The following is a 23,769-nucleotide window of genomic DNA, read 5'->3' on the forward strand; positions in this document are numbered from 1 at the left end:
GGAGCCACAAAAGCACAGGGGGGCTCCTGGCCCATCAACAGCTAGTATAAGGGGTGTCCCCAACACCTGCCTATGGGGCATATTGGGGAAAGGAGAAGGGGACAGGCCAGGGGTGTGAACAGAGCACAAAGCACTGTGGCTACTGTTTTGCTTCCCTGAACCTACAGGACCCCTGGAGAGCAGAATGCACATTAGAAAACTTGAGGCTCCTTTAACTTACAGCAGGAGTTGGCAGGGCCTTCAAGCTTTGCTTAAAAAGAAAAGCAAGCCACACCCACAACCAAAAATTAAAATCTGTGCAATATCCCAGCACATGCAGCCAGAACTGTGGCTGGCTGCACATTTTAAACAGTTTCCACCAGAATCAGCTCACATATCTGTCCCCAGCTGTGCCAGAACTCTGGAATGTTTGGAAACCAAAGTTGGCCTGCTATCTTGTTGCAATAGGGGAGGTTCAAAAGGCTTTAACCTCAGCAGGAGAGAAAAAAAAAAAGTTGTATGAAGGGAGAGCCAAGTGATTAGGGTACTACCAAATTCACGGCTGTGACAAACGTGTCATGGACCGTGAAATCTGGTCTTGTGTGCTTTTACCTTATAGTAAACAGATTTCATGGGGGAGACCAGCATTTCTCATACAGGAGGTCCTGACCCAAAAGAAGGGTTGCAAAGTTATTGTGGGGGTCAGGGGGAGATCATGGTATTGCCACCCTTACTTCTGTGCTGCCTTCAGAGCTGGGTGGCCGGAGAAGGGTGGCTGCTGGCCGAGTAAGGGTAACAAATACCACACCATGCCATCCTTCTGTGCTGGTGCTCAGAGCTGGGCTCCCTGGCAGTAGCTACTACTCTCTAGCCATCCAGCTCTGAAGGCAGTGCCGCCACCACCAGCAGGGGCGCAGAAGAAAGAGTGGCAATTCCGAGACACCCCCGCCCCTTACAATAACCTGGCGCACACACCCCCTCCCCCCCAACTGCCTTTTCGGTCAGGACCCCTATAGTTACAACACTGTGAAATTTCAAATTTAAATATCTGAAATAATGCAATTTATAATTTTTTAAATCCTATGACCGTGAAATTGACCAAAATGGTCTTTGAATTTGGTAGGGTCCTAAAAATGATCTTTTAAAATGGTTGGTGCTATTTGCTATAGACGTGCTGCCCTCTGGTGGTGATCCTAGGGTATCTCTAGTTCCAATAGCTGTTTAAGTCCAGAAAGTGAAGAAAACAGGAAATCAAGAAAACAACTTACCCAAATTCAATTTAAAATGCAGATGAAATTAGAAGCAAACAGAATATTAGGAATAGTCTGTGTTATTAAATTACAGATCATGTGGTTGAGAAGAGTAAGACGGAATTGACTGGGAGCTTTGTTTTGAGTTGTAGACTTTTTACTTTAGTGGTCAAACTATATGGTCAAAAGAAAAGGAGTACTTGTGGCACCTTAGAGACTAACATGGCTGTTACTCTGAAACCTGTCTATATGGTCAAACTAATCCCTGCTAGTAGTAGTAGAAGGGAGACTGGATGATTAGTGGTTAAAGCAGGGGAGCAGGAATCAAGACTGCTGGCTTCTCTCTCTGGCCTTGCCAGTGACACACCATGCTACAGTGAGCAAATATCTTACACCCTTTGTGCCTCCGTTTCCTCATCTGAAAATGGGGATAATAGCACTGAGCTCATATGGGTTGTCAGGGGCCTTAAATTAACGTATGGTCATAAAGCACTTGGAGAGACTTAACTAAGAGGTGGCACAGCAGCATTGTAAACATCCCTCAATGCCAGCTTCGTTTATGGCTTTGCTGCTGCTTAAGGTATATTATACATGGACAAAAGGCATCACAAACCTGATTTCAGTGCAAAACGTCCCTGAAGCAGACAGCAGCAAGTGGTAAAAGGTGACAGGTCAATAGACTCAACAGACCTCCTGCCCTCTTTTGAATGATGCGGTAAATGCTCCAAGTAACAAGGAGACCCTTCAACATCAGCAAGTGAAGCTGCTGGAGTTTTATCAGCCACCTTCACCAGCAGTTTTCCCCTGGACAGACCCTTCAGTCTCTCTGCTAGGTGGGGAAGGAAGCAGAAGTGACCAGAATGCCCCAATCCACTTCGGAGGCAGAACAGAAAGAAAGAGATACCCCCCACACACACTCCCTTCAGGTGGTCAGGAAACCGGAATTTTCCATAGGAATAGCTGAGATATGGCACATTCAGTACAGGTATCACTCCTCTCTGCCTCACAGCTTGAAAATAAAACCAGTGATCCCTTTTAAGGCATCTCATGCAGTGGGATCAATTAGAGTTGAGGATTTCTCATCACATCCATGGGAACAGACGGGACTAGTCAGTACCAGTCACTATGTTTGTCAGTCTTTCCTCTCTACCCAGCCTACAGCCAGCATTACAGCACCTCATACCAGCTAGTAAGGAGGCAAAGGGCAGAACACCTGCAGCTCCCCATTTACTGCAGTTCTTAGTGCTGGGCACCTCTGAAATCCAGGCCCTAGGTAACTGGGTGCTTACCAAAGTCCTAATAGACTAGCTAGACCAGTCTCCTCCCATGCTCCATTCCTATCCTTTTCCCTTACCCAAAACCCACCTTCTGCTATTCTCACCACATCCTCCACTTTCATTCTGCCTCCAATGCACAATTATCCAGCATCTACACTTGCTTTAGTGTTTCCTTTCTCTCTTACCTTTCAGACAGATGCTGTATGCCTGGAACAGTCTTTCCTCTTAGATACCATCAACCTCATCCTCAGCTAGTGCAAGTGGCATGGCTCCCCTGAAGTAAATCTAATGAAGGCTCAGACCCTGTAAGGCATTCCCTGAAGGCTTGACACAAACTGAAGCAACCAGTTACACAGCAGCTTGCAGGATCAGGACTATAAGCTTGCAAGCTCCTTCTGGCCTTCTACAGATACATATAGTCCCAGGTACAATTATGGTGAAAGGGTAGTACTGTCAAGTTTAAACAGCAAGCGCCGCCTGAAGATCCTCAAACTGGGGTGAAAGAGGAGGAAACAGCAGCTGAAAATGTGATTGATTTTATCATCATCATCCAGGACTGTAAGATATAACCACATTAAAACACTGGCAGAAATATCTAAGGAATAGAGAATTACTGATGGCTGCTTTTTTTGGTGGATGATTAACTTGTTCATGAGAGAATGGGCCAAATCCTGCTTGGTTATACCACAGACACCCAAATTTGGCTTAGTTTTTAAAAGTTTGTCTTTAAGAATGTTATCACAATTAAGATACAGAATCTTGGCCTCTGTGCCGTGCCTGGTAGAGTCCTGTTCCCTCCTACTGATATTAGTTATTTATAGCACAGCAGCAGCCAGAGACCTACTCATAGCAGGGCTCCAGTGTGACTTGTGCTGTACACAGTGTAGGAGACAGACCATGTCTTGACTAGCAAGGCCACTAAAATCCCAATTCAGCAAAGCACTTAGGCATATGCTGAAATCCCACTGATTTTGCTGGGTCTTAAAGCACATAAGCATGTGCTTTACTGGATCAAGACCAAAAAACAAAACAAAAAAACCACTTATTTAAAAATATTAAAATGTTGGGTCACAGAACTGATTTACCTTGCAAGTGCATAGGTAAAAGGTCTCACATACTAGGCACTGTGCTGCAGCTTCCAGCTTGGAAAAAGCTCAGGTTATCCATTCTCCTTTCCCTTTTCAAGTTTTCTGCACCACACTAATATCATGAGCAAACTTTAACTTTTGTGCCACACATGTGCACATCAGAGAACTTCATACTACATAAGAATAAGCCAAGGTCACTTTAAAAGTTGTACACATAAGTTTATATATAAACTTTTGCACAGTTAAACCCGCTCTACAGTAGACACACAATATACTCCACCACCACACCTCCAGGATAATATTGTCAGTGCAACTAACAGAGTCTGGTATAAGTTGCCTTTTAATTATATTCAAAAGAAAGATTTTAGGCAGACGTGCTCATTCAAGGCTAGCTCCTCAGCTGATATAACCAGTACAGCACTATCAGCCTCAGTGGAGTTATGTCAATTTACACCAGATGAGTTACCCCTTTGTTCCTTCATTTACAATTTCAGATTGCCTAAAATAAGTTCGTTCTCACATAAATAGGCCACAAACATGTGTAGCCCACAGGATTTTCTTCATTGTATATAAAAATTTTATACCCACTCCACACTATGTTATCTGAGGAAAAAAATTCATCTAGTTAAAAATATTAGATGTGATCCCATTCAAATCTGACCCAAAATTTAGAGATTTTATTAAAAGACCAAAAACACTTACACAAACTTAAAACCAAACAAATATGCTCATTATTTTTAGATTCCCATGGAAACACCTTTTAGTAACAATTAGCTACTCTGCTGTAGCATTTGTAACCAACACATAGCAGTAGTGAGAAAAATGACAGCGACACAGACAACAAAAAGCAGAACTGAGTTGTTTATCCAAGCTGAGGTACATAAAATCCCTATAAACACCCAAATTAAAATGTTTTTTTAAACAATTTGAATGAATCTTTATTAATATATCAATATTAAATGAGCATCCTTTTAAATATCAAAGTAGGTTAGATTTAACAAGTCTATTGGAAAAACAATTTTAAAAATAAATTATCCAGTGCCTCTTCTAAAGAGAATATCTGCAGACATTAATTTTTACTCCTGTGGATCATATCACATTCATTCACACAAGCCTTTCACAATGGTATATTTTGCACATTGATTAACTGTCGAAGAAAAATAAGAGCTTGTTTATGCACTTGACACTCAAGTTAGATCAAAGGAGTTCTATTTCTTAGAAATGGACTTTTGGAAGAAAAAGAACACACTGAAAAATGGAATGATTAACACATCTAACAAAAAGCTTGAGTCAGACACGTGATGTTAGCTGGCAACAAGCGCTGTAGTTTTTATGGGGTCATGTTAGCCTTGTAATTATTTTCAGTTTCAATCATGCCGTATTTACAACAGACTGCAGATCAAAAAAAAAAAAAAAAAAAAAGTCGCATCCACATTTTGATACAAACTGTAGCAATGTATTTCCAAAATAGTCACTCTTACATTAAATATTTATATAGTTTTTTTTAAGCTTGTCATAAAAAGTATTTAAACAATACAAAAAAAATAGATAGGTCAAGCCTAGGTCAGTGTAAGAATCTCTTTATAAAGGAGAGGTAACGGTTCTCCCTAAAGTGATTACATTACACATAGGAATCAGACCAAGAATACACACAGGAAGCTACAGGTCAATAAGTTTAATTGAAGTTCTGTCATATTTCCAACCTTTTTGGTCATCTGAGGTTTGTAATGGTGAACAAAGAAGATGTTTCCTAACACTTTAACTGCCAGAAAAAGATAGGAAAATGTAACTCTCACGTCCAGAGTGGCTTAGGGGTTTATGAGTTTGTACACAGCCTCTGAGCTTTTAGCTCAGCCAGTAGAGGCTCATGCTTTTAGATCTGACCCAAGGACATCTTATACAAAGCAAGACTTCATTTGCCACATCCCATTAGGGTACTAATGAGCAACTTTTTTAGACAAAGGGCCAGATTTGGATTTCAGTGAGGCTTCCAGAATTGGGCCCAAAGTGTTGGAAACATCCCTATGGGAATAGCAGTCTCCCTTTCTAACACTCACAGCCAATTACATTAGTTTACTCTCCTGCATGTACGCTGACCATCTCACTTGTCCAATTATGATTCTGTGACTTACTTCTAATTAGTGTTAGCACTTTTCACTTTCAAAGTGCTGTGCAAAGTATTGGAATACAATTAACCCTCTTTGCAACTTCAGGTCAAAGCGTAAACACAGGTCCTAGGCTCCCCCTACATGCACCTGTAAGGTTCTTCATCTCTAGGTCAGCCTGTACTACATACAGACTCTCTCTGTTTACACCAGGTGATATTTAGATCAAGTGCATTCAGGTACTGCTCAGGTACCAATGCCAAAGCTGGGTTTTCAAGGAGCCAAGTGAGTTAGGTACCCAACTCCTCTTGAAATTCACAGGAAGTTGGGTACCTAACTCCCTTGAAAAAGCCCTGGAAGTTAGCTACTAGATTTTACTAAGTATCTCATGATAGTTTTTAAAAGTTTTCTTAAAAATATATGGCACTAAGTGTAAAACTATACAACCTCCTCATTTAAAATGCCATACTTCACGGCAAGGCTTTAAAAAAAAAATCTTCCAACTTATCTTTCTTCTTCATCTTTAAATATACAACTGGTGAGATGCCAGGGTGTCCATAAAAGGTCGCACCAGGTTGTCTGTTGAGAAGTAGAATACCAAGCCAAAGGTAATGGAGATGGGAAGAGCAGGCAAGGCTTTCTTGAACACAGCCAGCAATAAAAGAGTCAGACACAAACCCTACCATAGAAGGGAACAAAGACAAAGGAAGACATTACACATAATAATAGACCCAGAAATGCTTTCATTGTAGGCACCAGATCACATGAATAATATGCTATGCCCTGCAAAGGAAAGGGAAGTCTGCCTGGGCGAGAGGGGATAGGGTGTCGTCCCCCACTTCACACACAGTGGCAGCCTATTTTCTAACCCACAGTCTGAGCGGACATGGGATTCCCTTGGCAATCTCGATCACAAGCTCTCTCAGCCAGGATAAGCGAGAGGTAACAAGCGTCCTTGTTAATCTACAACCAACATAGAAAGGGTTAATTTATTTACATATTTCAAATCTTTGCTCGATACAGTTATGTAGCATTTACTGATCAGTTACAGATAAGTTTCCAAGTTATAGTCAGCTACAAACAACAAGCTTCATTTTCCATACAGGGATTAGCACACAGTAGATCTGTTTTTAACACCTTTCCAGCTGCCAAGGTCTATGGAAAAGAACTAAAACCAAAAAAAACCCTGGTTCCTCTCAGATGAGTTCTCTCCTTATTCTGGGGTAAACACTACTGGTAGCTGTAAAGCAGGCCAAGGTCTCAGTTTTAATTGGAGCATCTTCATCAGAGCCAAAAGTTGTAGTTTTGGGAGGTTTTTGAGAGAGAGGGAAGGAGAGAAAAAAAAAGATACCTAAGTACTTCAAAACTATAATACACACATACACCACCAGCATCGCTAAGTGAAGAAAGCTCCAAACCTGCCCACCCACATGGCAGGCTCTTTGGGGGAAGTCCATTCCTATGCAAGGACAATTTCACCTCACTATATAGAGATGGGTGGGGTGAAATTTCCACTGCTTTCCTCAAGTTTGAAACTTCACTTCAGTAACAAGAAGTCGAGCTTAGGGGAAGATTTGTTTTAAATGAAAATTAGTGGAGTGAAGACAGGTAAAGCCCTACTGCAGGGGTCGGCAACCGGCAGCACGCAAGCCGACTTTTACTGGCACGCTGCTGCTAGCTGGGGTCCCGGCCGCCGGCCCCACTCAGCCCGCTGCCAGCCTAGGTGAACGGAACCCCCAGCCAGCAGCAGGCTGAGCAGGGCCGGCGGCTGGGACCCCAGCTGGCAGGAGCCAGCAGACAGAATCCCAGACCGGTACCGGGCTGAGCCACTCAGGTCCGGGGTCTGGCCCTGCTCAGCCCTTCTGCTGGCCTGGGGTACTGGCAGCCAGCCCGGGGTACCGGCAGCCAGCCCAGGGCTCTGCTCCTGGCCTGGGCCCAGTGCTCTGCAGCCCTCATCAAAAATTACACTACAATTAGCTTAAAAACTTGAAAACTTTGTTTGTATATTACAGTAATCGTTAAAAAAGTATGTTAATAAATACATAGGTTTGATGAAACAAAGTAGTTGTACTTATGTGCCTGTGCTTCATTTGTGTTTTCGATGATTTACCTTCTAAAAAAAAAATCTCGCATGTCTTGCACGCCCAGAAAGGGCATCTCGCACCCCCAGGGGGTGCGTGCACCCCAGGTTAAGAACCACTGCACTAAACTGATAAGATCTGCATTTTAATTTAAATTTTAAATGAAGCTTCTTAAACATTTTAAAAACCTTGTTTACTTTACATACAACAATAGTTTAGTTATATAATATAGACTCAGAGAGAGACCTTCTAAAAACGTTAAAATGTATTACTGGCACGCGAAACCTTAAATTAGAGTGATTAAATGAAGACTCGGCACACCACTTCTAAAAGGTTGCTGACCCCTGCACTACTGCAAGCCTCAGCAACCCATGCCTCAGGCTGTCATACAAAATCAACTCCTTGCTGTAGAAACACAGCCCAGAATCCAAGCTTTCATTTTGTACTACTTCTTAGCCTATGCGTAACATGCCTCAGGTGGCACGTGACCGGGATACATCGCCGAATTTGATCGGCTGGTTGGATCATTAGATCTCCAGCTTAAGCGGGGTACGGACAAGGAGTGAGAGAAAAATATGATTTTAACCATTGTGGTTGTGAAGAAAGTGAAAAGAGAGTAATTGATTCACTGTTTTCTTCCTGACCCACAGGCAGTCTGAAACAATAGCTATGAGGTGGTTTGAACTATCCCATCCATCCCCATGTGGCATTCACTCTGAAACCAAGATAAATTTAAATGTTACCATTGTTAGTTACTTCACTACTGATCTTTTTGGCAGAAACATCCAGCTAATGCTATTATCATTACTGTGCTTTTACAGTCTCCAATCAACTCAACATCCTCCCAGGTACCAAAGCACCGAGACTTAACACTCTCAAATGGGTGTGCCCTCTTATGCTCCTTTGAGAATTCTACCCCAAAGAGTCCTTCCCCCACCCCCACCAGTCCAGCTGCCAAAACCTCCAGCCTCCCCCAATGATTTCTGTAATGTAGTTCTGTCGCACTGCCAAAAAGTGTGTTAAAAAACTGAGATAAGAGACTGCCACACTGGGATTCCTATACCAATACCAAAGGGCTACAGAAACCAGGGAAACCTTTATTGCAGAATTTAGATCTAGATTGCTTGGGAGTACTTGGGGGCTTCAGCTTGGCTACTTAAAATACTAAAATACTTCTTTATCTAAGGCAACTGGAAGTTTAAGGCCCACTACTACAGCCACATGAATCCCCATATCCCTTCCACTTCTGTATGGATAGCACAGGCTCTCTACAGTCTTTGGACAAACATACATCAGGGCTGGCACCAGGCCCCACCCCCTCCTCAATGGGTGGGGTTTCTTTCTGCAGGTCTGTACAAGAATGGCTTAGCACTACAACACCACAGACCATTCTGGAGCTGGAAAGTCAGAGAAACAGGACCTTGAAGCAAGCAGATGGAACCAGAACACATTAGAAGTACATTTTAGGGAAAACAGTGCAGTGCAGATAGTCTCATGGGCAGACTCTGGAGAGCACTTGCTGTAGGGAACAGACCAGCCCAGAGGATGGCTAATAGGACTCCCCCTCCCCCATCTGTGAGGTTTTGAAAGCTGTGTTTGAAGCTAGGCTCACATACTCCACTTACATTAGATACACTAGGATTAGTTGGGTCTTTTGCCCACTAAACTTCCATTGCCCAGCATGCACCTTTCATTAGAATGTTGACAGCTTCAAAACCACCACCCTACAGACTCAGCAGTGCCAATATTAGAGCATGTAGCAGTGCTCTTCAACACACACGGAGATCTGATTTGCAAGGTGCTGAGCTCCTGGCAGGGCTGGGTTCTAGGACAGCTACAATATGGTAATTTCTTCACAATGAAGAGGACTGTTTCAGAGGAGTTAGCCTCTGGCATTTCTGTTGCTTCCCAGCAAACACTGGAACAGAACGCACCTCTGTCTGATCGCCTGAAACTGATGAGGGCTCTTTATCTTGACAAAGCTCATCAACCTGTCAGGGGTTACTCATACAAAAGAAGCACAAACCTCTTCTACCCTCATGAAGCAGCTCCTGTTGTCCAGAGGCAGATTTTTTGAGCCATTCAAGCCCAGAGATCTCAGTACTCACTCTTAAATGTGACAAAAGTCCCTGATCTCTAGCCACTGAAACAAGAACACCAGCAGTTCAATTCTAACTCCTTTTCCCAGACCCTTGTTCCTCTGCCCCATGGTCTACACCTGGCAGCTGATGTGGATCTTAAGGCTTGTCTACACTACCATTTATAATCCACACCCCTGAGCGAAGTAAATTACACCAACCTAAGTAGACAGCGCTATGTTGGCAGAAGAACTTTGGCCGCCAACACAGCTACCACCTCTCACAAAGGTGAAGTAATTAAGTCAACGGGAGAGGTCTCTCCCATAGTCTTAGAGAATCCTCACCAGACACGCTAGAGAGGCACAACTGTGCCGCTGTAGCGCTTTAGTTAGACTAGCCCTTATTTGTTCTTTAAGGACTTTTTTGCCCAAAGGCACAGTCCAGAGTGGATCACATTCTTGTCCCAGAGATATCAGAGTGCCCGTCTATGCTGATCACCTTTACATACAGTACGATGGGTAGAGTCGTGTGTGGGTTTCTCCCTGTATTACACAGCAGTAGTTTAATATTTAACACTGACCAGTTACTGATACATCCATCAATGGTACAATGCCATGAAGTACATATAAAAAAAAAAGGAGAGAGAGAGAGAACTTTTACAGTTTTACTTACTATAAGGATGGCTACAAAGCAGGCCAGTGTTGTATTCCAGTCTCCGCTAGCAGTGGCAGCTGCTTTCCCTACAAGCACACTGTAAAATATGAAGTCTCCAAGGCCTAGCTTGACACCCCCTGTTAAAAGTGAAAAATTTTCACATCAGTGCTCCTGTTTCTTTCTGTTTTTCTTGCTTTACGCCCATCCCTTCTCCCTCCTCCAGTGCAACTGGTCAAAGTTTCTACTCTTGACTAACAACTCAGACCACCATGCTGACAACATTAAAGCGTTCCGTGGCACAGTTATTTGCATCCTCCCTGTACAGACAGCCTACTTTTTCACTTCACAGAAGCCAATGGACTTTCCTCTATAGAGGCACAAAACTCCAGGACATTTCCTCTGTCAAAATTACCTTCAGCTGGTTGGAAGATTTCAGCTGGAAAGAATTTCCTCTCTTCTCCCACCCTCTGCAAACCTAATCTCCAACCAGCTACAGCGTTACTCTTGTTTGGCCTGTTGGATCCCACACAACATGACACTTTCTCAAGCTCAGTGGGCACCATTAAATCGGAAACATTTGCATGGTAAGGACTGCTCTACATATAGATTTTGTACCAGTTTAACTATACTGGTTTAGACACAGATATAGTTAAAATGGGTCCAACTCCCTAGCACAGGCAGTTATACTAGGATAAAAAAGTGCTTAAATCAGCATATCTTATGATTACCAGACTTTAAACGCCCTTACACCACTTATAACTAAGGGTATGTCTATGCTACGAAATTAGGTCGAATTTATAGAAGTGGATTTTTAGAAACCGATTTTATACAGTCAATTGCGTGTCCCCCCACTAAGCGCATTAAGTCAACGGAGTGCGTCCACAGTACTGAGGCTAGCATCGGCTTTCAGAGTGTTGCACTGTGGGTAGCTATCCCACAGTTTCCGCTGCCCATTGGAATTCTGGGTTAAGCTCCCAATGCCTGATGGGGCAAAAACATTGTCGCGGGTGATTTTGGGTACGTCATCAGTCGCCCCTCCCTCCGTGAGAGCAATGGTAGACAATTGTTTCATGCCTTTTTTCCGCGCAGGCGCCATACTGCTTTCAGCAGACAGTGCAGTAGGACTGCTAACCATTGTCATCGAACCACCGCTTCCACTGCCACTCTGCTTTCCTGCTCTTGTCTCGATAGTGAATTTCTCTATGTTGCGTTTCATGGGTTCCCGCTTCCGCTGCGACTCTGCTCTCCTGGTGGTCTCACAGGACCACTTCCACTGAAACTCTGCTCGGCTGCTCTTGTCTCGCCATAACACGGCAAGCATGCAGTCCACTTAGCTGTTGTGTCCTGGGAGCAGACGGTGCAGTAGGTCTGCAAACCATCGTCATTGAATGACCACTTCTGCTGCCACTCTGCTGTCCTGCTCACACCATACCACAGCAAGCATGGAGCCCACTCAGATCACTGTGGCAGTTATGAGCATTGTAAACACCTCGTGCATGATCATGCAGCATATGCAGAACCAGAACTTACAAAAGCAGGTGAGGAGGCAATGGCAGCACGGTGAGACCACCGATGAGGACATGGACACAGACTTCTCTCAAAGCATAGGCTCCAGCAATTTGGCCATCCTGGTGGCAACGAGGCAGGCTCATGCCATGGAACATCAATTCTGAGCCCGGGAAATAAGCACAGCCTGGTGGGACCGCATAGTGTTGTGGGTCTGGGATGATTCCCAGTGGCTGTGAAACTTTCGCATGTGTAAGGGCACTTTCATGGAATTTTGTGACTTGCTTTTCCCCAGCCCTGAAGCGCAAGAATACCAAGATGAGAGCAGCCCTCACAGTCCACAAGCGAGTGGCGATAGCCCTCTAGAAGCTTGCAATGCCGGACAGCTACCCGTCAGTCGGGAATCAATTTGGAGTGGACAAATCTACCGTGGGGGTTGCTGTGATCCAAGTACCCACTGCAAATCACTGAGCTGCTGCTATTAAGGGTAGTGACTCTGGGAAATGTGCAGGTTATAGTGGATAGCTTTGCTGCAATGGGATTCCCTAAGTGTGGTGGGGCCATAGACTGAACCCATATCCCTATCTTGGGACCGGGCCACCAAGGCAGCCAGTACATAAACCAAAAGGGGTACTTATCAATGGTGCTGCAAGCACTGGTGGATCACAAGGGACGTTTCACCAAAATCAACATGGGATGGCCAGGAAAGGCACATGATCCTCGCATCTTCAGGAGCTCTGGTCTGTTTCAAAAGCTGCAGGAAAGGACTTTATTCCCAGACCAGAAAATAACCGCTGGGGATGTTGAAATGCCTATAGTTATCCCTAAGGACCCAGCCTACCCTTTAATGTCATGGCTCATGAAGCCATACATAGGCAGCCTAGACAGTAGTCAGGATCTGTTCAACTACAGGCTGAGCAAGGGCAGAATGGTGGTAGAACGTGCATTTGGACGTTTAAAAGCACGCTGGCACAATTTACTGACTTGCTCAGACCTCAGTGAAACCAATATTCCCATTGTTATTACTGCTTGCTGTGTGCTCCACAATATCTGAGAGAGTAAGGGAGAGACGTTTATGGCGGGGTGGGAAGTTGAGGCAAATAGCCTGGCCCCTGATTACACACAGCCAGACACCAAGGCTGTTAGAGCACAGCGGGGCATGCTGTGCATCAGAGAAGCTTTGAAAACCAGTTTCATAGCTGACCAGACTACGATGTGACAGTTCTGTTTGTTTCTCCTTGATGAAAACCCACCCCCTTGGTTCATTCTACTTCCCTGTAAGCCAACCGCCCTTCCCTCCCTCCTTCAATCACAGCTTGCAGAGGCAATAAAGTCATTGTTGTTTTAAATTCATGCAGTCTTTATTAATTCGGCACACAAATAGGGAGATAACTGCCACGGTAGCCTGGGAGGGGTGGGGGAGGAGATAAGGATAAGGCCACACTGCACTTCAAAACTTATTGAATGCCAGCCTTCTGTTGCTTGGGCAGTCCTCTAGGGTGAAGTGGTTGCGTGCCTGGAGGGGGCCGGCCCCCCTGCGTTCTGGGCATTTAGGTGAGGAGGCTATGGAACTTGGGGAGGAGGGCAGTTGATTACACAGGGGCTGCAGTGGTGGTCTGTGCCTTTCCTGCACCTCAACCATACACCAGGGCATATCAGTTTGATCCTCCAGTAGCTTCAGCATTGTATCCTGCCTCCTTTCATCATGCTGCCACCACCTTTCCTCTTGATCCCGCCACCTCTCCTGTTGCTCCTGCTACGTGTCCTCTCGCACGTCCCTCCTGTCCTTGAGTTCATTTTGTGATTTTCTGGACTCTGCCATTGTCTGAAAGAGCCCAGCAGAATGCATGGAGGCAGTTTGGGTGGACTGCATGAGCTCAGAGAACATTTCATAGTGAGTGTGTTTTTTTCACTTTCTTATCTGCCCTAACCTCTGGGACAGAGATGCCAGTCGCAGCGTTGAAACATTTGCAGCTGTGGGAGGAAAAAAAAAAAAGGGAGATTTCTTTTTTTTTTTCAATTTTAAAGACATTGGCCGTTTAAGAGGAGGGGCTGATGTTTTCAGGTTAACATGCAGCACAAACCCAACTAACCTCCCCCCCACACACACACACACCCCCAATTTGCTGGGATGATCACTTCACCTGTCCCCCCACCATGTGGCTAACAGCAAGGATGATTTATTTTCAGCCACAGGCAAACAGCCCAGCAGGAACGGCCACCTCTGAATAAAATTCCCCTTTTTCAACCAGGTGACCATGAATGATATCACTCTCCTGAGGATAACAGAGATTAAGAACGGATGTTGCTTGAATGCCAGCAAACACCGGGACCACACACTGCCATGCTTTCTTATGCAATGATTCCAGACTATGTGCTACTGGCCTGCCATGGTAAAGTGTCCTACCATGGAGGACGCAATAAGGCTGCCCTCCCCAGAAACCTTTTGCAAAGGCTTTGGGAGTACCTCCAGGACAGCTTCACTGAGATGTCCCTGGAGGATTTCCACCCCATCCCCACACACGTTAACAGACTTTTCCAGTAGCTGTACTGGCCACGAATGCATCCCAAGTTTTCAGGTCAAATTAATCATTAAACACGCTTGCTTTTAAACAGTGTATTATATTTACAAAGGTACACTCACCAGAGCTACCTTCTCCGCCTTCAAGGTCGGGAGCCTGGGTTGGGAGGGTATTGGATCCATGGTGATAAACAGTTCCTGGCTGTTGGGGAGAACGGTTTCTCCGCTTGCCTGGTGTGCGCTATCTTCCTCGTCCCCAAAATCCTCATCCCTGTTGCATGAGACTCCCCCCTTGCAGGAGTCCACGTACAGGGGTGGGGCAGTGGTAGGGACACCCCCTAGAATTGCATGCAGCTCATCACAGAAGTGGCATGTCTGGGGCTCTGACCCTGAGTGAGCGTTTGCCTCTTGGGTTCTTTGGTAGGCTTGCCTAAGCTCCTTAAGTTTCATGCGGCACTGCTGCGGGTCCCTGTGATAGCCTCTGTCCTTCATGCCCTTGGAGATTTTTTCAAATATTTTGGCATTTTGACTTTTGGAACAGAGTTCTGATAGCATGGATTTGTCTCCCCATACAGCGATCAGATCCAGTACCTCCTGTTTGGTACATGCTGGAGCAATTTTGCAATTCTGGGACTCCATGGTCACCTTTGCTGAGGAGATCTGCATAGTCACCTGTGCTGATCAGCTTGCCACACTGGCCAAACAGGAAATGAAATTCAAAAGTTCGCGAGGCTTTTCCTGTCTACCTGGCCAGTGCATCCAAATTCAGAGTGCTGTCCAGAGTGGTCACAATGCAGCACCGTGGCGTGGCACAGCTCCCGGAGGTCAATACCACCGAATTGTGTCCACACTAACCCAAATTCGACCCTGCGATGTCAATTTCAGCGCTAATCCCCTGGTCGGGGAGGAGTACAGAAATCGATTTTAAGAGCCCATTAAGTCGACAAAAATGGCTGTGTTAGGTGAACGGGTGCAGGGTTAAAACTGAAATAACGCTGCTAAATTCAACCTAAACTCGTAGTGGAGACCAGAGCTAAGGCTGCGTGTCTGTCATGGAGGTCATGGATTACGTGACCTCTGTGACATCTGCAGCGGCCGGTGCTGTCTAAGGGGCAGCCCCTGGACTAGCAGCAGCAGTTTGGGTGTGTGGGAGGGGGCTCAGGGCTGGGACAGGGGTGTGTGGCGGCGCTTACCTGGAGGGGGATGAGGGGGGCAGAGGTGTCTCCCCGGCTCCCCCAGCATGTCCCTGCAGCTCCTAGGTGGAGCAGCCAGGGTGGGTGGGTGGGTGCTCAGCATGCTGCCCACCCCTGGAGGACCCACCCCTGGAGGACCCATTGGCTGTGGTTCCTGGCCATAGCACTTGTGGCAGGAGTAGTGCATGGAGCCCCCCAGCCACCCCTCCCCCTAGGAGCTACAGGGACGTGCCAGTCAGAACCAGGTAGGGAGCCTGCCAGCCCTCCCACCCCCCGAGCACCCACAGCGCCCCTGGCCCAAGTTTTAGTTAAGGGTACGTAGTACAAGTCATGGACAGGTCACGGGCAGCAAGGAAAAATTCACGGCCTGTAACCCGTCCATGACTTTTATTAAAAATACCCATGACTAAAATGTAGCCTTAATTATAACTGCATCCACCCTAGGGGCGTTCCCCTGACAACGACAGCCATTTAGAAAACAATATACTTACATCAATTTCTAAACTGATATGATTAAATTGGTACCAAAACAAAAAACCACAAACAACTGTGTGAAGACCAGCCCTTGGGTATAAGGGCCTCCTGTTCTAAGCATAGTTAGAATAGATATTGCAGCATGAAAATCATTTTGAGTCAGATTCCGATACCCTTCTTACTCACATTCAGTCATTATCTTACTGTTCAGATACTCCCATTTGTTTCAATAGAACTACTCAGAGCAAGGTGCTCCCAATGTGAGTAGGAGAATTTGACTCTTACTGTGTATGGCAGGACGCCATTTAAAAGCAAGTTTTCATGACTTGTTTGCCTTACTTTCCTCCTCTTCCAGCTCCTCTATTAAGGAAGTGGTTGGATGGGTTGGAGCTGGACTCCTGGCCTCGGAGATTTCTGACTCCACGTATGCAGGATTGTCATTGATCTCTCTCATGTCTTCAGCTGGGTTCCCCCGAAAAACACACCAAACACCACAACAAAGAAGAGACAAAACGAAGGCATCTACATTAACATGTTTTGAGAAACATGAAGTAAGCAGCCTTTATGAAGGGGCTTCTCCATACCAAACCAGGGATGAGTGAGTGAAGTCTCAGTGTACAAACTGTAGTGTTCATTAGAACTGGATTAAATACAGATTCTAAATGGCTTTGTCGAGAGTGCATGCCCCCTACAGTATCATCAGAAATAGTAAAGATGCCATCATACCAGGGCATCATTGGTCAATCTAGTTTAGCTTGGTTTATTCTGAATATAAAAGTGTTCCTAGTTATCAAGCCTTAAGGTCCATTTGTTTTGTTTCCTTTCTTAAAAAAAGGAAACTCTGTTTAAGAGAGCTACTACTGGCTTCTGAAGCACAACAGAAGCAGCTATTTTTAGTGATTAAATGGGAAAACCATTTATAGTAAAACCCACTCATGCCCCAAGACTACATCACACATCAGATTTAGCTCATTCATTTTTAAGATATGTAGTTTGGCTTTAAACTTACAATCTAAAGCAAACTAATTATCCAGCCCCCACTATGTGAAAAATCCAGTAGTGCCCCAAGCACTTAGATAATTGGGGTTTTACTAGCTGCACTTTAATACATATTAGAAAACACTTTTATAAAAAAAGTAATGAAGCCTTAACACCAGACTTCCCTACAGCACTCTGCTAATCTTTATTGACAAGCCAGGTGAGGATATGAGAGAGAAAACAAATCAGTGAGGTTCTACTACAGTCCTGTCTAGCATGCAATAGAAAAACTGCAAAACATGCACAAGCTTATTGCGCCACAGATTTGCAATTTGAAAACCAAAGACACTAACTACAATACATAGTTCTCCGTTAAGAGCAAAACGGACCTGAATCCCATGTCTGCTGAGTAAGGTCCCTTGATGCTGAGTCTGGTTTTGCCATTCCTACTGTCCACACCATAGCAGCTGTAGGGAAAAGAAATAATGTGTAGAAAATTATAGGTCACTGACTGTTCAGAGGAGCTAGACAGTATTTTAGTGGCTCTACTTTTATCCTGAATTTTACACAGCAGGCAAAGAAACTAAACAATCACCCCAGGGAAACACACTCAAAACCCACATCTTGGTTGGCATATTCCTATTCCCTAGTCATTTACTTAGCAAGATAGGAGACAGCATATTACAGGTATCAGTACTCAGACCACAAGTTATTGCATGCAAGGAAGCCATTTTGTTTTCTATGGCTCTCAGAAAGCCAAGGCCCCAGATCCTCATCTCCTTCACTTGATCTGCTAAAGGAAAGAGGTGGCCCAGGAAATAGTGCCACTAAGGGAGGGATAGTGGTAGGTTTTCTGTAACATTCTTTGGTAATGAGAGAATGCTGCAACCCACTTACCTAGGGTGGCAAGAGGTTTTTCTGTTTATTTCTGATTGGCCACCCCTTCCCTCTTGTTTTTCTGTAAGGGGGATGTTGGGAGCCTCCTGGGAGGTAAGTGGGAATATCCAAGGGCAGCCTTGGGGTTTACTTTTGAGATGGTTCACTAAAATAAGGAAGGCAGGGACCTTTTTAAGATCAGAAAAGAAGCAGAAGTTTACTTGAGATGTGCACTAGGGCTCTGGTTTCTTTATGGTTTCTGAGAATGCCAAGGCAAATATAAAGACAGATTCCATTCGAGGCTCAGTTGCGGCAAGGAAGCCTCCACGGACGGTGGGCTTACAACGGAAACACAGATGTCAGGCAAAGCTTTTTGTTGAGTTACTGTTTTCTGTGTTTTTTCCTTCTCCAACGGAAGACGTTCTTGATTTATTAGCTGTGCTGAAAGTCCGACTTTATCCAGACCTCTCCCCCTGCCTCTCTCACTCCCCCAGCATAACAGAAGCCTTGCTAAAAAAAAAAAAAGGAGTCCTTTCCAAATCACTCCATGGCAGCAGGATGAACCAGGAAAAGGCTTAATTAAAGAGCAGCTATATTAGCCTATGTCAATTTCCACCTGCCAGATTGATGAACCTCTTTAGATACAGGATGCTCATATATTCAGTGCCAGTCAGATAACTTCTGCAGCAATGTTACTGTGGTACCAGCCATAGCATCACTGCTCTCATAATAAGCCCCCTATCTTAGGGATTTATTAACATAAGCATTTCACTTCCCTTTTAGGGTGGAACCTGGTAAGAGGTTTGTCAGCCCAGGAAATCTGGGTAGGCTAATAAGAGATAAAGAAAATCCCCACACCTGAAGAAAAACCCCTCAGCATGGGTTTAATGTCCTAGTTAAGCTGCGAGACCATTAAACAGCACAGGTCCTAAGCCCTTTGAAGTAACTGTGCCTTTTCTGAAGAATATATTTTTAAAATGAGGGGAGCAGGGGAAATACTGCACCAATAAAAAGTTACCCTCCGCTTCTCCATGAAAGTGGGTAACCACCACCACCAACAAGCTACACTGCACCTGCAATTCTCCCCCTGGAGGGAGGAAGAGAAAGAACCAGCCACATGACAGACGTTACTTCATGCACTACTGAAAGGTGCTCAGTGTGCTAATGGTATAGATTTACCCGTACAAGACAGAAAAAGCACAGAGGCTGACTGTAGGAATGCTACAGCGTAATTCTGCTGTCAGGACTGTTGCACACAGGTTTCTTAGGCATGGGTATGGTCCTATCAATGCAACATCTGGGGCATGCAGGCCAAATTTCTCTAAGGCATTGGACATGACAAAGAAGGTGGTAGCTGGGAAACTATTTTAACAGCTATTGCCCTGTACTGGCTAATATAAGACTATACCCTTAAAGATACCAGTTCAGAGAGATATGCAGGGATCAACACAGGCAAAAATGGGTTTCCTTTGTGTCCAGTGGTCACCTGCTAAAATATTAGTGCAAATCAGATGATTTAAGTTTCTCTCTAGAACTTCTGATTCTGTGAAGGAGACATTGGTTCTCATGCATACCACCTTTTAAGGCAGAAATCTTCTAAGTGGGATTGGTAGCACCACCTATTACAAAGGTTGCCTGACATCTCCCATAACTCCCTGCTTTCAGTTGCTTATAAACGTTACCAAACTTTATGGCTTGAGCTGAATTTTCCACACTGGGCACATGCCTATTGTTGAAATTTTTTTTGGAACGCATCAACCAAAAGACTGTAGCTGTTTGCAAGATGAGGCTAAGAAAAGAAATGTTATTCACCGATATTAAAAAAAAATAAATTAAAAAAATCTGGTGACCTTTGAGAGAAATTCTAGTACCACCGTGCTTTGGAGCATGAACTTCAAATTTACCAGAGGGTAGCCTGTGTGTTAAGGAGGTGAATTTTGCTGTTCATGTGAACATCTCCCCAATTTTGGCCCAGTTTTAAGCTTCTGAAAAAAATCTTGGCTTGCACATGCTCAGTGAAGACTTCTTACAATTTAGCAGCTAAAGTCTCTGAATATTGTGTGCACAGTGGGCATGCTCCAGCGCCTTACAGCATAACCCTCTTGTGCACATACATTATATGGTCTTTAATTGCATAATCACTTTTTACCTGTTGGACCCCTGCTTCATTCAATGCACAAGATGGACCTGCACCAACGATGAATCAAGGTTTGTGTAGTGGAAGAGCCTGTTGTCAAAGGACCCCTGCTTCATTTGTTGCAGAGTTAGAAGGTGTGGGGTGAGTGAGGGAGGGGATTGCAGGAAGAGAAAGGACAGTACCATGGTTCAGGCAGCTGAATGCTGCCCTGTAGAATTGGATTCTATCCATGCCTTTGCCACACAGTGTCTGCAGCATGCTGGGCAAGTCACTTAAAACCAAGTGACCACCTGTGAAAAGCTAAATGGTGTATTCCTCATTTTCTGCATGTCGAACTTGAGACCCCTACAGTCTGATTTGCAGAAGTGTTGAGCACTCACAACTGCAACTGAAGTCAATGGGATGTGTGCTTTGAACATAGGAATGCTACGTACTGCAAAGTACACAGGTAACCTTTATTTTGACATTTCCTAGATAGGAGTGCTTGACTTTGCAGCTTTAATGTTCTGACATAGCTTGTGTTTAATACCACAATAGGCTGATTTCTATCTTGAAAGATGTTGACTATAACCCACACAACACATATGCCAATGTTATTTAAAGTGATAAAAACTGGTAAATCAGCATTTAAAACAACTGGATTTCTAAGGATATGTCTAGACTAAGGTTTGTGGCCATATTGTAGTTTTAGTTAGTTGACCACTAGTTAACTTGAACTACCCAACACCTTTATAAATGCTAGTTTTGAGAGCAAGGAGCTAAGAAAAATGCTGCTCATTAGTACAGTGTGGTTATAAGCTTGGAATGGATATAAATCCAGTTAAAACATTAGCATTCAAATCTAGAAGTGATTACTCACAAGAATATATTAGTGCAGGAAATATAGGTTCATTTCTCTCCTGTGCAGTTTCTACCAGCATTCTCAGTGGCCCTCTGGGACACAGCACAGCGATCAGATCTGTGAAGAGAAAAGGGCCAGAGTCTCCAATCTCAAGCCACATGTTCTGTGCATTTCAAATCTAATGGGCAATTTCCACCCCCGCCCCTCATCTCTCTTCAAAATGGCATCTAGAGATATTTCACGCACAACAGTCATGATGTAAAAGTTGGTAAGATTAGCATAACACCATCTCATAATTAGTCTCTGCTTGAAGATCCCCTTTGCTGAAATACAGTCTCCCAGTTCAATGTTATAAGATTTTTCAGCGTGCTAACGTTATAAGTGGCCTCAAACAGGCCTTCATTTCCTTAAAATGAGACTATAGTGTACTTGAGGTGTACAGGATCAGATAGTTTTATTCACGTTTCAAGATCCATTGGTTCAAGACCTTTATTATTTTGTCTTTTATATAGTTCATGTCACTTGTACATTTCATTCCTGTGAGCCACCTTAACCCCTTCAAAGCTCCAAACCATTTAGAATGTCACCTGGGGTAAGTTTCCCCCAGTTCTGCAGGTACAGCCACACTTTACTTAATGCCAAAATCTGGGATTTCCCAATAACGAGCTAATGAGTTTTGCATTACTGCCAGGTTACTCCTGGTAAAGCCCACTGCCCACACCAAGGCGTTTCATAAATTCAGTCATTCCTCCTGCATAGGTTCTGCATGTTAGTTAAAGACACATTATAACAGTCACATCCAAGCCTTACCATAAATTGAAATGGCTCCTAGAATGACCCACGCTGACCATTCGGGTAGATATTTAATGAAAACCAATGCCATCAGCGCACTGATCATAATAAGATAGGCCTGCTGGAGGTGCAAGGGACCCTTCCAGTGGATACAAATCATCCCAACAGCTCCAAAATTCCAGATGACAAAGAACAAGGTGGGGTAATCCATAGCCACATTGTAGGTCTTCAGCACTTCGCTGCAGAACAAAACCAAAAGGTGATTTAGCTAAGCAATATGCAACTGACAAGCAAGACACCTTCATGGCACTAGTCAAACAGACATATCTCAGGCCTGACTAAGATGAAGCAGGTCAGGTCCTGAATTAAAAAATTCCACTTGCCCAAGAGAAGGGCTGTGAGAGATTGGTAAGATGAGTCTCCCCATTCCCATCAGACTCCTCTACAGTGCCATAGCTGGCCACTCAGAAACTGAAGGCCATGCTGTCAAATGTGGGCTGATGGGTAATCACACGGCCCAGCTGGAAGCAGCAACAGTTCCACAAACTCATTGCTCTCACCCACAGCAGAAGGTGCCATCATTGCTTTCCATCACTAATTGCCCACTTGCCTTGCAGTCAATGGGTGCTTCCAGTTCTCTATAGTTTTATGGCAGTAGGGTGGACACTAGATAGCACACAAGTACTGCCTTGCCTTACACTTTGGGGTGGATAGCGAGACACACCAAAGACTGGATTGCTCACTCAAGCGAGCAAAATTTCCAGACATAGCTGAAAATAAGAATGCAGCAGCGTGGACAGCATTTAGTAGAGATGGCAAACGAGAAATGGCCTGTGCAAGGTACAATTTTCAAGACAAAATAAATATATCATTAGCAAGCTAGATGTGAGGTGTGACCCAGCACTGAAGTTAAGGGGAAAGAAAAATTTGCAGAGATGTGGTTAGAGAGTAAAATAAGGCACACTGTCAAGTCAGAGTATCCCCCACATCAGAGAAAAAACCACCAACAAAAAACAAAAAACAACAACCTCTCAGGCCCAGCTCTCAGGTACCACTACTGCACCAAACAGCCCATTTTGAGAGCTCACTATTCAAGTGGCAAACTTCAGTGACAGCACCCTCTCCAAACAGGGAGCCTTCTGGGGGAGGGTACATCAGAACCTCAGCACTTCACACTAATGACTGGAAGACTTGCAAATTAGCAAAATAAACCATTTTTAAAAAGCAAAGATAAGGCAACCATAGTTTTTACTAAAAAAGAAAAAAGGAGTACTTGTGGCACCTTAGAAACTAACAAATTTGAGCATAAGCTTTCGTGAGCTACTGTATTTTCCCTGAATGCATCCGATGAAGTGAGCTGTAGCTCACGAAAGCTTATGCTCAAATAAATTGGTTAGTCTCTAAGGTGCCACAAGTACTCCTTTTCTTTTTGCGGATACAGACTAACACTGCTGCTACTGTGAAACCTGTCATAGTTTTTACTGTCCACTGAGGCTTAGTTTGCTTGACAATATTTTGTCAGCATGCTAGCTGATGGACCGTAGCACGTTTTGTAAAGACAATGAAGTCTGAGCAACAGGCAGCCTCACTACAAGTACTCTTCAGTCTTTGCTGAGAGATGGAGAGACCATTGTTTTTCTTGGTACAAATTAGTAAAGTTTTACTGTCTACTGCAACCACAAGGGTTTAATGAATTCTTCAATTACTACAGTACAAGCAGAATGTTTGCACTTACCCTAGATAGATGTAGGTGAAAAGGAACAGCAGCATCAGTGATGAAAGAATCAGCCAACCGTGGATAAACTGTTCAATGGAAAGACAAGAGAGTAGCTGACATGGCTGGATAGCTTTTTCCCCATGGTGTACTGTTGCGTGCACCAGTGTGGTCAGGGACATCCACAGGTTGCCAGCCTTTGACAGTCTTCCTCTTTCCTTCAAT

The 23,769-nt window shown here is 44.3% G+C and overlaps 1 protein-coding gene across 8 annotated transcripts in view; it reads right to left on the reverse strand.

Moving 5' to 3' along the window:
* Positions 1-3,792: 3,792 nt before the first annotated feature.
* Positions 3,793-23,769, reverse strand: part of PSEN2 (presenilin 2) — a 31,998-nt gene continuing 12,021 nt past the window's right edge. For 3 of the 8 annotated variants that reach the window (XM_073338685.1, XM_073338686.2, XM_078852260.1), the window contains 7 exons: positions 23,566-23,633; positions 21,849-22,069; positions 21,057-21,155; positions 17,574-17,651; positions 16,546-16,668; positions 10,531-10,649; positions 3,793-6,378 (listed from right to left, as the gene is read on the reverse strand). In XM_073338685.1, the coding sequence (XP_073194786.1) occupies positions 6,223-6,378; positions 10,531-10,649; positions 16,546-16,668; positions 17,574-17,651; positions 21,057-21,155; positions 21,849-22,069; positions 23,566-23,633 (864 nt within the window). In that variant the 3' untranslated portion in view covers positions 3,793-6,222. The other 5 variants (XM_073338687.2, XM_073338689.2, XM_073338691.2 and 2 more) reach the window with 5 other exon arrangements.

The sequence above is a fragment of the Lepidochelys kempii genome, chromosome 3 (assembly GCF_965140285.1).
Source record: "Lepidochelys kempii isolate rLepKem1 chromosome 3, rLepKem1.hap1, whole genome shotgun sequence".
Classification (NCBI taxonomy): domain Eukaryota; kingdom Metazoa; phylum Chordata; order Testudines; family Cheloniidae; genus Lepidochelys; species Lepidochelys kempii.